The 14,591-nt window shown below is 43.8% G+C and overlaps 1 protein-coding gene and 1 non-coding gene across 5 annotated transcripts in view; one reads left to right on the forward strand and one right to left on the reverse strand.

Annotated features, from left to right (window-relative positions):
• DENND5B (DENN domain containing 5B) overlaps positions 1-13,804 on the reverse strand; it is a 214,622-nt gene extending 200,818 nt beyond the window's left edge. For all 4 annotated transcript variants that reach the window (XR_009505338.1, XM_059935599.1, XM_059935600.1 and 1 more), the window contains exon 1: positions 13,351-13,804. Coding sequence is in view for 3 of the 4 variants with exons in the window: in XM_059935599.1 (XP_059791582.1) it covers positions 13,351-13,477 (127 nt within the window). In the remaining variant the exon portion in view is untranslated. The remainder of the gene's footprint in view (positions 1-13,350) is intronic.
• LOC132373882 (U6 spliceosomal RNA) lies at positions 5,760-5,866 on the forward strand. Its single transcript, XR_009505538.1, has one exon. It is a non-coding gene; the product is annotated as a U6 spliceosomal RNA (small nuclear RNA).
• Positions 13,805-14,591: the final 787 nt, after the last annotated feature.

Here is a 14,591-nt window from a genome sequence, read left to right on the forward strand (position 1 = left end):
CAAAACAGGTGGATTTACATCACAAGGCCTCTGGGATATAGAAAACAAACTATTTAAAATATCTTTAAACTGGGTTTCACAGTTTAAAACCTAGAGGTCTACAAGCTGTATCTAAGGATTCAGACTATTAGTCCACAGCAGGGTTGAACTTTAAAAATTCTACAACTCTAAAATTATAATTCTACCTCATATTTTTATTGTATTCTATAGTTTAAAAGCTCTTTGCAAAACACTGTCATATTTTATAATTGAGAAAAGTATCTAGAAACAATCTAGATCAGTGTTAAGTGTTGAAAAGCATACTCCCATGTGTGTCCTTGGACTATGAACAAATTTTTAAAAAAATATACAGGGAAGGGAAGCAAATAGACTACTGTTGCAGTGGTATTCCTAAGAGAACATGAACATATGAAAACTATTCACAGCTCACCAATAACTAGCTTGGCAGTAGCATTAACAAGATAGATTTCCCATCATGTATGGGGCTATTCACAATTGCTGGTATGGTGCATGTAATGCCACCTCTTTCTCTTCCACTCAATAAAAGCACATAGGAATGTAAATGAGAGTGACATCATTAGAGGGAAGACCTTGAATTCATCCCACTTATTTAAAAATACATACCATTTACAACCTCAGTATTTCAACTATTATTAATAATTACTTGTGACCCAACTCACAACTGCCAGGCACAGTAATATGTCACCACCCAGCAGGTGAGGACAGCTGGTCTGGAGGACTTGGAGGGGCAGCAGGGCACAGTGGAAGAGGGTCACCGGGATGCAATTCCAGCTTTGGCCTTTATTGTCTCTGTGACTTTGGGCAACAACTCACCAAACCTCAGCCTCCTCGCCTGTAAAGTGATGATAGTAATACCTTCGAGTTATTGTGAGGATTAAAGACAATGTTTATAAACCAACCACAGTTCATGGCCCAGTAAATGTTAACTATTTTCATAGTTTCATCACATAAAGGTGATTTCCTGGAACTACTTCTGACTTAATAGTGCTAGCACGTATCTTTGAAAGTCATTTAAAGAAAGCGTTATTTCAAAATTAACTTTCTGTACCAGTGATGTATACAACTATTATATATTTTATATATATGAAATATATATTTTATTTACGTAAATTACATATATATGTATAACTTGTATACAAGTTAAAAGGCATTAACTTAAGAAATCCATTAATTAAAATAGTCACAATATTTAATTTAGAATAAAGTTAGTAAAAATCATGGATTCTTGGGAAAGGTGCAGGAATGAAGGGGAAAGCAACTGTTTCATGTTCTTCTAGGCTCACGAAGTGCTGTCTCAGCAGTGCATAAAATACTTCCATTTTTATTCCCAGAATTCTCAGTTCTTACCCTCCTCACACTAAGACAGATATCCTTGCATTCTGTTTGAAAAGTAAGGTAGAAGACAGCCTCATACTGAAAATTTTTGGAATCTCTGGCTAAGAGGTTATTAAATGGTGCCATCTTAAAAAGTCAAGCCTTAGGCAGAACAGAACATTATACAAGGTACGATAAAGACAGAGTATAAAAGGAAAAAAAAATACAAAGGATTAAACTTTATAGAAGAGAACTGTCCTGGCTGACCAGGCCCACAACTGATGTGGATGCCCACGAAGAAGGAAACTGAATGCAATTTCCTAAGGTATTCCTCTAAAGACACAACTGAAGCTACCAGTGCTCGTTTGTACAGACACTTTCTGAAATTTCATAAACACTACCCACCATTTATGTGCTCATCACTTGGCACTAGTTCATAAATAAGTAAGACATGTTGTTTGCTTAAAAAAAAAAAAATCAAAGCATTGCTGGTATCTGCATGCTTGCTTGCATAAAACTAGTGTTTAAAAAAAAAGTTTATTACTTTTATTTATCTATTTATCATAGCTTATTTCAAGAGGGAAGGATTAGGCTAATAATATTATGGACATATGAAATTTTAGTAGCTTTCCACAAAGCTGACATACACCTTTTAAAAAATTAATCATTCATCCACTCTCTTGTTTTTTTTTAGCAATTTCAAGCTTCCTATTTAAAAAAAAAAAAAACTCTAGTCCATTTTAGAGGTTAAAAAACCCACAAATAAACCAAATATACTAACTTTTATTGTTGGTAACAAAAGGAAAAGTTCTATATTTGTCCATTTCAAATTATCTCATTCATTTATTCAAAACAATCTGAGTCCCTATAATGGGCCAGGCACTATTTTAGTCAAAGGGTATACAATACTAAACAAGAGGGACAAGGTCCTGCCCTCTAGGAGCCGACAATCTAATGGGGAAGATTGACATTAAAAAGTAAAAGCAGGGCTTCCCTGGTGGCACAGTGGTTGAGAATACGCCTGCCAATGAAGGGGACATGGGTTCGAGCCCTGGTCTGGGAAGATCCCACATGCCGAGGAGCAACTAAGCCTGTGCGCCACAACTACTGAGCCTGCGCTCTAGAGCCCGTGAGCCACAACTACTGAAGCCCATGCGCCTAGAGCCCGTGCTCCACAACAACAAGAGAAGCCACAGCAATGAGAAGCCCATGCACTGCAATGAAGAGTAACCCCCGCTTGCCACAACTAGAGAAAGCCCACATGCAGCAACAAAGACCCAACACAGCCAAAAATAAACAAACAAACAAATAAATAAATAAATAAATAAATAAAAAGTAAAAGCAAGCAAATGCATTCACAATATATTGTCGGGTACTAATAAGTGCTGTGGTAATAACTGTGAGGGAAATACAGCAAGGCGACTGCAGGGTGGGGCAGGCAGGGAGAGGAAGGACACTATTTTATACAGGATGGTCTGGGAAGGCCGCTCTGAGGAGGTAACACTTGTGCAAAGACCTGAACGAGGAGAAGAAGCCACTCCCACAAAGATGTAGGGCTGCACTGCCCAAAGGGTGGCCACCGGCCACATGTGGCTACTAAACACTTGAAATGTGGCTAGTCCAAATTGAGATGTGCTGTAAGCGTAGAATACACACTGCATTTTGAAGATTTAGTAAGAAAAAAAGAATGTGAAATATCTCATGAATAATTTTTATATTGATTATATGTTGAAATAATCTCCTAGACATATAAATAAAATTAATATCACCTGTCTCTTTTTACCCTTCTAAATGTGGCTACTAGAAAATTTAAAACTACAAACGTCTCTCACGTTATATTTACAATGGACGATGCTGGTCTAGGGGAAGAGGGTCTAGTGAAAGAACAGAAGATGAACAGGCCATGAGATAAGAAGCTTGCTGGGGCTTCCCTGGTGGCACAGTGGTTAAGAATCTGCCTGTCAATGCAGGCGACACGGGTTCAAGCCCTGGTCCGCGAAGATCCCACATGCCGTGGAGCAACTAAGCCCATGCGCCACAACTACTGAGCCTGTGCTCTAGAGCCCACGAGCCACAACTACTGAGCCTGCGCTCTAGAGCCCGTGCTCCACAACAAGAGAAGCCACCGCAGTGAGAAGCCCGCGCACCACAACCAAAAGTAGCCCCCACTTGCCTCAACTAGAGAAAGCCCGCATGCAGCAACCAACACCCAACAAATCCAAAAATAAATAAATAAAATACATAAATTAAAATTAAAAAAAGAAGAAGCAGCTTGCTGTGTTTAAGAACCTGCAAGAAAACCAATGTAGCAGGAAAGAGTGATCCAATCTGAGAAGGTTGGAAAGGCAGGCAGAAAGCAGATCATGAACAGCTTTGCCAACCAGGGTGAACAGACTAAATATTTGTGTCCCCCGCAAAATTCCTATGTTGAAATTTAACCCCCAATGTGATGATATTTGGAGGTAGGGCCTTTGGGATGTGCTTACGTCATAAGGGTGGAACCTTCATGAATGGGATTCATACATATTCTTATAAGTGATATCTCAGACAGCAACCTCACCCCTTTCATATAAGACAGCCATCTATGAACCAGGAAGTGGGCCCTCACTAGACACCCGATCTGCCGGCACCTTCATCTCAGACTTCCCAACCTCCAGAACTGTGAGAAATAAATTCCTGTTGTTTATAAGCCACCCAGTATATGGTATTCTGTTATAGCAGCCTGAACAAACTAAGATACCATTAAAGAATTTGAATACAAAGGAATCTATTGAAGAATTTTAAGTGGAAAAAATTATTCTAAGATCCCACTGGCTATTGTGTGGAACACTGGCAGTATCATCCATAATGCTAGAATACAGACGTCTAGAGATTATATAATATGGTCATTTCAAACAGGGGTCTCTGGGTTTCTAAGAGTCCATGCAGATAACAACTGAGAGCCCATGAACTGATACTAATATTTCAAAAAGCTTATTAAAAATTGCACCTTTCCTGTAAAGGGCACTGCATAGACTAACTTATTTTTTTCCATTCCCTGTGAATGAAATTATAATTACTCCATCAGTCCTCATGTGAAATATGGGGTATATTCAGTCTTCATGTTCTATGTCATCTAGGATTAATCTTTTAAAAAACCGATATACTTAGTTTTTCATTCAAAAATAATTTCAGGCCCATAGAAGACAAGAGTGGTAAGTTCAGAAATCAATCATCTCACTTAACCCCTTCGAGACAGATAAAAACACTTGAGACCAGTCCCGCCCATCAGGAAACTTGCACAAGCCTCTTAGATAGCCTCATCCACCAGAGGGCAGACAGCAGAAGCAAGAACTACAACCCCACAGCCTGTGGAACAAAAAAGACATTCACAGAAAGACAAGATGAAAAGGCAGAGGGCTATGTACCAGATGAAGGAACAAGATAAAACCCCAGAAAAACAACGAAATGAAGCGGAGATATGCAACCTTCCAGAAAAAGAATTCAGAATAATGATAATGAAGATGATCCAGGACCTCGGAAAAAGAATGGAGGCAAAGATCGAGAAGATGCAAGAAATGTTTAACAAAGATCTAGAAGAATTAAAGAACAAACAAACAGAGATGAACAACACAATAACTGAAATGAAAAATACACTAGAAGGAATCAACAGGAGAATAACTGAGGCAGAAGAACGGATAAGTGACCTGGAAGACAGAATGGTGGAATTCACTGCTGCAGAACAGAATAAAGAAAAAAGAATGAAAAGAAATGAAGACAGCCTAAGAGACCTCTGGGACAACATTAAACACAACAACATTCACATTATAGGGGTCCCAGAAGGAGAAGAGAAAGAGAAAGGACCCAAGAAAATATTTGAAGAGATTATAGCCGAAAACTTCCCTAACATGGGAAAGGAAATAGCCACCCAAGTCCATGAAGCACAGCAAGTCCCATACAGGATAAACCCAAGGAGAAACACGCCGAGACACATAGTAATCAAATTGGCAAAAATTAAAGACTGGGATGGACATGTATACACTGATGTGTATAAAATGGATGACTAATAAGAACCTGCTGTATAAAAAATAAATAAAATAAAATTCAAAAAAAACAAAAAACAAAAAAACACTTGAGGCCCACAGCTGTCCTATGTAACAGGCCCAGGATGGCACTCTCAGCTTCTGACTGTGCATCCAGCTTTAACAACTGTACTGACAGCCACACAAGCCATGGTTTCACAAGCAACCAACATTCCTCTTCAAAACTATAAACTTACCTAAGAACAAGTAATTTGTGCTAAGAAAAGATAGGTATAAAACCCAGTAAGAAGAATGAAAAGGTTTAAAATTTTTTTGAAAGTGGTATTTTTATTTATGCAGTAAATGCCTTATACCTATATAATAGCTTATCTTTATAAATATTCATTAATAAAAACAAAAGTAGTGCTCACTTAGGCAGCACATACATTAAAATTGGAACAATACAGAGAAGATTAGCATGGCCCCTGCGCAAGGAGGACATGCAAAGTCGTGAAGCATTCCATATTTTTGTACAGCAGAAACTAACATAACATTGTAAAGCAATTATACTCCAATAATGATATTTAAAAAATTTAATACCACAAAAAAAGAACGAAAGTAAATCAAATATATATTCTTTTTTTTTTTTTTTTTAATAAATGAATGATAGAATGCATACAGTGCCACCTTTAAGAAGAGACAAGCCAAGTCAGGTCTTAAAGGTCATAAAGACCAGTCTTCTCCCTCTTAATATCTTTCCTCTACAGAGGAGTTAAAAGATAATCTCATTTGATTATAAGGTTATCCATGAAGAGTACTGGTAGATTTTATAATCTGTGTGATACAGTATATGTTACTAAGGAGGCAGCAAATATAGTGGTTATGAGCATGGATGGATCATGTCAGACTTTTAATCCAGGTTTCTCACTTCTTATATGAACTTAGGTAAAGTACTTAAATTCTCTAGCCTCAGTTTCCTCATTTGGAAAATAGAGAAAATAGTGCCACCTCCTAAGGTTGTTGTCAGGATTAAATGAAGTAATAATCATGAAGTATTGATTAGGCCAGTGCTTGGCATGTGGAAAGTACTAAATAAATGTTATTTTATTATTGCTATTTCATTGTAGATTCTTTCAAAACAGTGACTGTCACCTATATACTCCTCAACTTGGCACACTGTAAGCATTTAACATTGAATAATTAGGGGCTTCCCAGGTGGCGCAGTGGTTGACAATCTGCCTGCCAATGCAGGGGACACGGGTTCAATCCCTGGTCCGGGAAGATCCCACATGCCGCGGAGCAACTAAGCCCGTGCGACACAACTACTGAGCCTGTGCTCCACAACTACTGAAGCTCGCACGCCTAGAGCCCATGCTCCACAAAGAGAGAAGCCACTGCACCACAACAAACAGTAGCCCCCGCTCGCCGCAACTAGAGAAAGCCCACGCACAGCAACGAAGGCCCAACGCAGCCAAAAATAAATAAATAAATTTATTTTTAAAAAATTGAATAATTAATCCATAATAGCTAGTTATGGCTTTACCAAAAACAAAATTTAGGTCATTATTAATCAAAACTGTTAAGGATCTGGACATATGATACTTGTTTCCTAAAGTACTTTTTTTTAAATTGAAGTACAGTTGACTAAAGTACCTTATGTAGGAACTACCTCTACCCTCTAACAAATTATAGAAGAAGAGAATGTTTTCTTCCATATGGAGTTCCATGGAAATTATGACTAACTTCTATTACTCCAAGAGTGTCTGTGACCAGAAGTGGAAATGCAAACAAAAGGATATACTCAGGAATTTCAGAACAGTCTGTCTCAACTCCTTAGCAGTGGATATTATGTACTTGCCCTCCTCCAGCCTTCTTTTTCTCTTCCCGTCCCCTTTCTTTCCCTTTCTCTTACTATTTTCTCCTCCTCCAAAGACACTTATGTTCCTCCCTCCTCCCCTCTCCCTATCCATCTCGTCTTCTCCGGTCTTCTGAGCTCCCTATGCTGGAAGGTCCTGCATTAACCAGTGCAGCAGGTGCCTGAGCCCTAGGGTTACCACAGGGACTTAGCTGCTCTCACTGTTGGGCCAACTTCACCATGAAGAGTTTTATTTCCAATGGATTTTTTTAAACTTTTTTTTTTAAATATTTATTATTTGGCTGCGCCGGGTCTTAGTTGCAGCACGCGAAACCTTTTAGTTGCAGCATGTGGGCTCTTAGTTGTGGCATGTGGGATCTAGTTCCCTGACCAGGGATAGAACCCGGGCCCCCTGCATTGGGAGTGCGTAGTCTTAACCACTGGACCACCAGGGAAGTCCCTCCCAGTGGATTTTTAAAATCAAGTTATCACTATACCACAGCAACCAGACCTTGAATCTTCTTTGGCCCCATTAGAATGGAACTTGATCCTTGTATTATTCCTTCCCCAGCCTCCCAGTTACCAGGTCAGACCTTCCAAACTCCCAAACATAATCTATTGTGGGCCAGGGATGTCAACAAGGCTAACAATTGAGGCACCACCAATGTAGTCAGATGAATGAAGCTCCTACCCCACCCACGCCCATACACCTGGCGGCAGTTTTTAAAAGACTTTAGCACAGTCTTGACTATTGACATTCAGTCTGGATTAAGGGCAATCCTGAAATGCTTGCTGAACTTGAGCCAACCTCATCTTTTTTCTGAGCTTAAATAACTATGGAGCTTTGTGTATTAGAACAAACAGGCTTGGGAATTCCGTGGCAGTCCAGTGGTTAGGACTCACTCAGCGCTCTCACTGCCGAGACCCCAGATTCCATCCCTGGTCAGGGAACTAAGATCCCACAAGCCACGAGACAAGGCCAAAAAAACCCAAAAAAAAACAGGCTTTAGTCTGGTGCCTGCGCTGGTCAAATGTGATCTCTAAGACCTTAAACTCTCAGTCTTGGTTTCTTCACTCTAAATGATGTCTAAGGTCCTTTCCAGCACTACTGTGGCATGATACTGTCAGTCTCAACTAAATTTTATATTTGAATTTAGACCATGGTCTCCACTGCCTCTAAGCTCTTCTGGAAACCAGAGCCAAGACACCAAGGCTAAAAATAAACAGCTGGAGGCACCAAGGAAGATCTCTAAACAAAGGTCTGTGGCAGTGCTCACCCATCAGACTTCCATATCTATCAGCAGTACTGAATCCAAGCTACCATGGGAAAGCTTCAAGAATATTCTGGTCACCACACAATTTGTAGACTCATGTGTAAGTCTTATTAAACACTAAGGTACTATGAAAGAGAGAGGCAAAGGCCTTTCCTTCTTGGGGGTTCGCATAATTATGTTACTTAAATAAAGGTCTAATTACATCCTTCATTTTTCTTTTTTTTGTTTTTTGTTTTTAAATTTATTTATTTATCTGTTTATTTTTGGCTGCGTTGGGTCTTCGTTGCTGTGCATGGGCTTTCTCTAGTTGTGGCGAGCAGGGGCTACTCTTCGTTGCAGTGCGCAGGCTTCTCATTACGGTGGCTTCTCTTTTTGCCGAGCACAGGCTCTAGGCACACAGGCTTCAGTAGTTGTGGCTCGTGGGCTCTAGAGCACAGGCTCAGTAGTTGTGGCTCACGGGCTTAGTTGCTCCGCGGCATATGGGATCCTCCCGGACCAGGGCTCAAACCCGTGTCCCCTGCACTGGCAGGCGGATCCTTAACCACTGCACCACCAGGGAAGCCCCACATCCTTCATTTTTCCATTGCCTGAAAGATCTGTGCTGTAAATCAAGCCACATAAATTCCTACAGCTAGGTCTTAGAGGAAATGAGAGACATACAAGAAAATTTCAAAATGACACCTGCTTCCCTTCACATCAACTAATTCCAGTGACTTCTATTTACAGCCCCTTTCTTCTTTATGCAATAAAGAATCAGTTTGGAACTTTTTCTTTTCTTTAACATTAAAGGAAATTTAAACATTTCTGCTTTAACATTTAAGGGACAATTTTGTTAGCGGATAAAGTACATCTTGAAAATATACATTGAGTAGGAGAAGCACAACAGCTAAGACATGGTAGAGAAAGGACAATAGGCAATACTGCTGTATCAGTATACATATAGAGAGAGACATCTCCGTAAAATTTCTAGGTCTTCCATTTTAAAATATTTTAAATTTATATATATTTAAATTATCTTCTGCTGTTAAAAGACCTACTTGAAATGAAAGAAGTCTTTTCCATTGTTGGTAAAGCAGCGCCTTACTGGAGGAGTGTCTAAAAAACAATCCAAAGTCCTGATAACTTTATTACAAGGTCTCATTTCTCATAAAGTCTCAGTCTATTTAATTGTTACTTCATCATATGGTTTGTGTCCTTCATTTGATAACAATGTTCCACCACCTGCCCAGTATGAGTTCTAGGAATATACACATGTTAAGAAAAAGTCTATAAAGCAATTGGTAGAATTTACGTTTAATAGAAGTCAATTAAGATCTTCTACAGGCAGGGTGACAACTTGCTAAGAAACAGTGTGATAAAAATGGATCAGTTCCAGAAAAGTAAAATAGAAACTTAACTCTCATTAACTTTGAAATTAATGCAGAAAAACAGAAACAACCTTCTGACTAATTTGCCTAACTCACTGACCTTGTTTCCTGATCCTTAAATGTAACTCTGTGGAAACAGTTAAGAAGACTGTTAGCTGGAACATGATACTACATTCTCTTGTTTCCTCTCCTCTCACTGGTCACATTTCTTAACCTCCTTGGTTGTTTCCCCCTCATCCTTCTCACCTCTGAATGTTGGAATGTCTCCAGGACTCAATCCTCGAGCCTCTTTTCTATCTACACCCACTCCCTGGGTGATGTCACCCAATTTCATGGCTTTCGAATCATATCTAAAAATAAATTCAGACCCCTGAAAGATGTCTTGCCTACTTGGTATCTCCATCTGAATGTCTAATGGGCACCTCAAACTTAACATGTCCAAAGCTAAACTAATCTTCTCCAGCCAGCTTCTCCATCAGTCTTCCAATTTTAGTAAATAAAGGTGCTTATAATTGCTTAGGCAGAAAATCCTGGAGTCATCTCTGATCACTTTCTTTGAATATGAATACCATACTCAATTCATCAGCAAGTCCTGCTGACTCTCCCTTCAAAATATATCCAGCTTCTAACCACTTCATGGCTACTGCCCTGGTCCAAGCCACCAACAACTCTCACCTCAAACCGTGAAAAAGAGCCTCCTAACCGGTCCGTCTCTATCCTTGCCCCTGATATACTCTAGTCAACATGGCAGCCACAGCCATCTTTTCAGAAGGTACATCAGATCTCATTACACTGCTCAAAACCTAGTGAGATGGTTTCCCATCTCAGAGTAAAAGTCTGTCTATGAGGCCCTACAGAATCTCCCCTACCCCTTCTCAATGATCATATCTACTATTCTTCCTCTCACTCAGTATCAACCACATTGGCCTCCTTGCTGTTACCTGCAAAACTAGGCACTCTTCCACCCCAGGTCTTTGCACGTGCTGTTTCCTCTGCCTACAATGCTGCTCCCTGAGACAATCCACATAGCTTGCTTCCTCACCTCCTTTAGGGTTCTGTTCAAATATCACCTTATCAGTGAGGCCTTCCCTAACCGTCTTATTTAAAATCATTACGACCCCACAAGTCTCACCATTCTGCTGGCACTGCCCTACCATCATTTCCCTGCTTTATTTTTCCTCATAGCACTTATTAACTAACCTCTGACAAACTATATATTTTTATTATTTCGTCATGCTAGAATGTAAGCTCTATGATGGCAGGAATTTTTTGACTGCTTTGATTACACCTGAGCCCAGGGCCTAGAACACAATCTACACCTGAAGGCTTTCAAAAATATTTGCTGGGGCTTCCCTGGTGGCGCAGTGGTTGAGAGTCTGCCTGCCAATGCAGGGGACATGGGTTCGAGCCCTGGTCTGGGAGGATCCCACATGCTGCAGAACGGCTGGGCCTGTGAGCCACAACTGCTGAGCCTGTGCATCTGGAGCCTGTGCTCCACAATAAGAGAGGCTGCGACGGTGAGAGGCCTGTGCATCGCGATGAAGAGTGGCCCCCACTCGCCGCAGCCGGAGAAGGCCCTCGCACAGAAACGGAGACCCAACACAGCCAAAAATAAATAAATTAATTAATTTTAAAAAAACTATTTGCTGAATGATCAAATGAAAATATTATCAGACAAAACTGTTACCTCAAAACACGAAGTATTATGAGGGGCAGAAATCCCAAACAACACCCACACTCACCCATAGTATTGCAAAAGAAGCCAGTTTGTGCCTTAAAAAAAATGCATTAAAAGTTTTTTTTACTGTTTAATTTTGTTAAAGCCATTTGCACTATGCCTAAAGAGTCCCAGGCCACACTTACGGGTGTTGTTTTAGCTTTACTAGGCATACAGACTTGATGACGAAAAAAATACAGGCTTTTTCCAGTCATCAGTCGCCACTGACAGAAGGTCTCCAAGTGCCTCAGTGCCACAAATGCTTAGGGAGATGTTTAGGGGAAAAGGGATTCTAGAAACATAAAGTAATACCTTCACCAATCCCAAAAGAGGAATCTCTCCAAATCCCTCTGCAAACATTTTTTTCTAACTCCATAACCCTTAACAAAGCCATTCTTAATATGTACATGAAATCTTAATTGAAGAAACAACATGAATATATAATTACACATAGAGAAAACCTGGTACTCCTCTCTCTTTTCAAAAAATAAAATTAAGTAAAACTAGACATAGTTTAGCTTTTGTTGAAAATGTTTTGCTGTGAAACTGACAAGATGGTCACTTGGGTATTGTATCTTAAGGCTAAACAGTTTTGTTTACTATTGTTTATTATTTAATACATTCTTCCCAGTCCGCCCCTCCAAAAAGGAAAAGAAAAGAAAAATACACACTGGTGCAATCAAGAATGCTATGTCCAAAAGAAGCTGTTCTGAAAGGCTATGACCTAAGTGTTTAACACTGACACAGATAAAGTTCAAGCGTTAGATGTCACTTATCTCACCCATTTAAAAAAAAAAAAAAAAATCCAGATTCAGATCCCAAGAAGGCAAGCAGAAAGAAACGCGTGAAAAATGAAATCAGCCTTTTCTCGCCGGCCTCCTCCCGACACTGTGCACTCACCCCCGGCCCCTCCACCACCATCTTCTAACAGCCCCCTTTCCCAGCGTCGGTTCCCCAGCTCAGCCCTGCACTGCGCCACCAAATGAGTCAAGAGGACGGGCCAATGCCCCTCCAGGAAAACGCAGGCAGCAACACTCGGTGCACCCAACTGAGGGGAAATATCCAACTACTTAAACTCGGAACAGTATAAGCGGTGTCAACAAAGCGTCGTGCCGGGACCCGAGCGTTCAAAGATCGTCGCCAGCTCCGGTGACACTGCCAAACCGACAGGATTCCAAAAGGTGACTCGACGGTCATCGCAGAACCCAAGGCGTGAGGCGGCGCAGACCGGGAACAGTCAGGGATGAAATACAACCAGCCTCCCGCCCGGTGCTCGCCCCACGGGCCACCGCCGCCTGGGTGGGCGCGAACCCCGCGGCCTCCAACTCCCCTCCCCGAGGGGACCGGGGCGCCGCGTCACGTGCCGAGGCTGAAACTTCGCAGCCGGGGCGGAGGGTGGAGGGTAGGGGGCGGGAGCCGCAGGAGCACAGCGAGGCCTGGAGTTAATGCTCCCGGTGACTCACCGGCCGCCTCCGTGGGCAGCTGCGGGCGAGGGGGCCGGCGCGCCGGGCTGGGGCCGTGCCCTTGGGGCCGCCCCCGACCCTGCCCCCGCGCCCGTTATTCATAACCCCGCGCCCGCCAGGCAAAAGCCCCCGGCGGGCGCCCGCGGGCTCAGCAGCGCACCCTGCACGCGGAATAAATAACAATGTCATTAATCGCCGCCCGAGAGCCCGGCCGGCCAGAGAGCGGGCGCCGCCGGGAGCTGACTTTGTCTGGAGCCCGCACGCCGCCTCTCGAGCGTCCCCGCAGCGCCCCCCGCGTCCCTGAGGGGACCCCCCGCGCCGCCGCAGCCCGGCCTTACCCGCCAGCTCGTCGGGCTCCAGGCCGCTGTCCGCGTCGATCCCGCACAGCACGAAGTAGTGCGCGAAACGGCAGGCTGCCGGGGAGGAGCCCGAGCCCGGGCCGGGCGCCGCGCCGCTCCCGCTCATCCCGGCTGCGCTGCTCCTGCCGCCGCTGCCGCCGCCGCCCGAGAGGGCTCGCTGCCGAGACTGCCGCTCGGGCTTCGGTCTCCGCGCGCCCGCCCTAGGGCGACCCGGGCGCGCCCATGGCCGCGCAGCCGCCGCTCGTCACCGCAGCTTCGCTCCTCGCTCAGCGCCAGGGAAGGGGCCGCGAGCTCGCGCGCAGTCGGTCCGGATCCCGGTGCGGGGTGGGGGAGGGGCGCGCGGGGCGGGGGGGGAGTGTCGCCGTGAGAGGCCCGCGCCGCCGCAGCTGCACTCGCGAACTGGGAGCCACGGCGTCTGGCGCCCGCCGGTCAGCTGAGCCGGCGCTCGGGCTGTGGGAGCGCGGGGGCGCGGAGGACCGGCGCGTGGGGCGGGGGCTTGGAAGGGGAGGGCGCGCTCGCGAGGGGCGGGAGCGCGCGTTTCGGCCGTGTGTGTGCGCGCGCGTCCAGCGGGCTCGGAGGGAGAGCCCAGGGCTGGAGGGATTCGTGCCCGCCCGCCGGCCGGGGCTGCGGCGCGTGGGCGACCCCACACACGCGGCTCCTGGCCTCCTCCTGCCCGCAAGAGGCAAAGCCGCAGAGCAAGATTATGCCTTTTAAATGGGATGCTACCTATCCTGATTTTTTTAAAAAAGAAATGCAGCTTTGGGAAAGGTTAACGGCGCTCTGAAACCATTTCCCACAACGATCTGGACCATCAACATGTTTTAAACTGTGACAAGTGCAGATGCCAATCTCATTTTAAGATCCTAGTCTTTGAATCCTTCCCCCAGCCCTCAGCCCCATTCACAAGCTATCCTTCCTCACTGAATTGGTGCCAGCTCAATGGTGAAGGGGGCCGGGGGTGGGGGGGAACAATACTCAATATCCACAAAGCTTTGAGACTTCTAAAAGGACTTCAGTTACCAACTTCCCCTCCTCGACCCATTCCGTAATATATCCTGACATTTTCCAGGTCAGTGTAAAGTAGCCAAGGCGCTCCAGTTCCCCAGCTCTGTACTCATTTGATATTATCAGCTCTCCCAGCAGGTACAATCGGCGGCTGATAAAGCAACAGGAATTAGACCCTGAACTCTGCTCTTCACAAGACTATGGCTCTCTTACCC

The sequence above is a fragment of the Balaenoptera ricei genome, chromosome 10 (assembly GCF_028023285.1).
Source record: "Balaenoptera ricei isolate mBalRic1 chromosome 10, mBalRic1.hap2, whole genome shotgun sequence".
Classification (NCBI taxonomy): domain Eukaryota; kingdom Metazoa; phylum Chordata; class Mammalia; order Artiodactyla; family Balaenopteridae; genus Balaenoptera; species Balaenoptera ricei.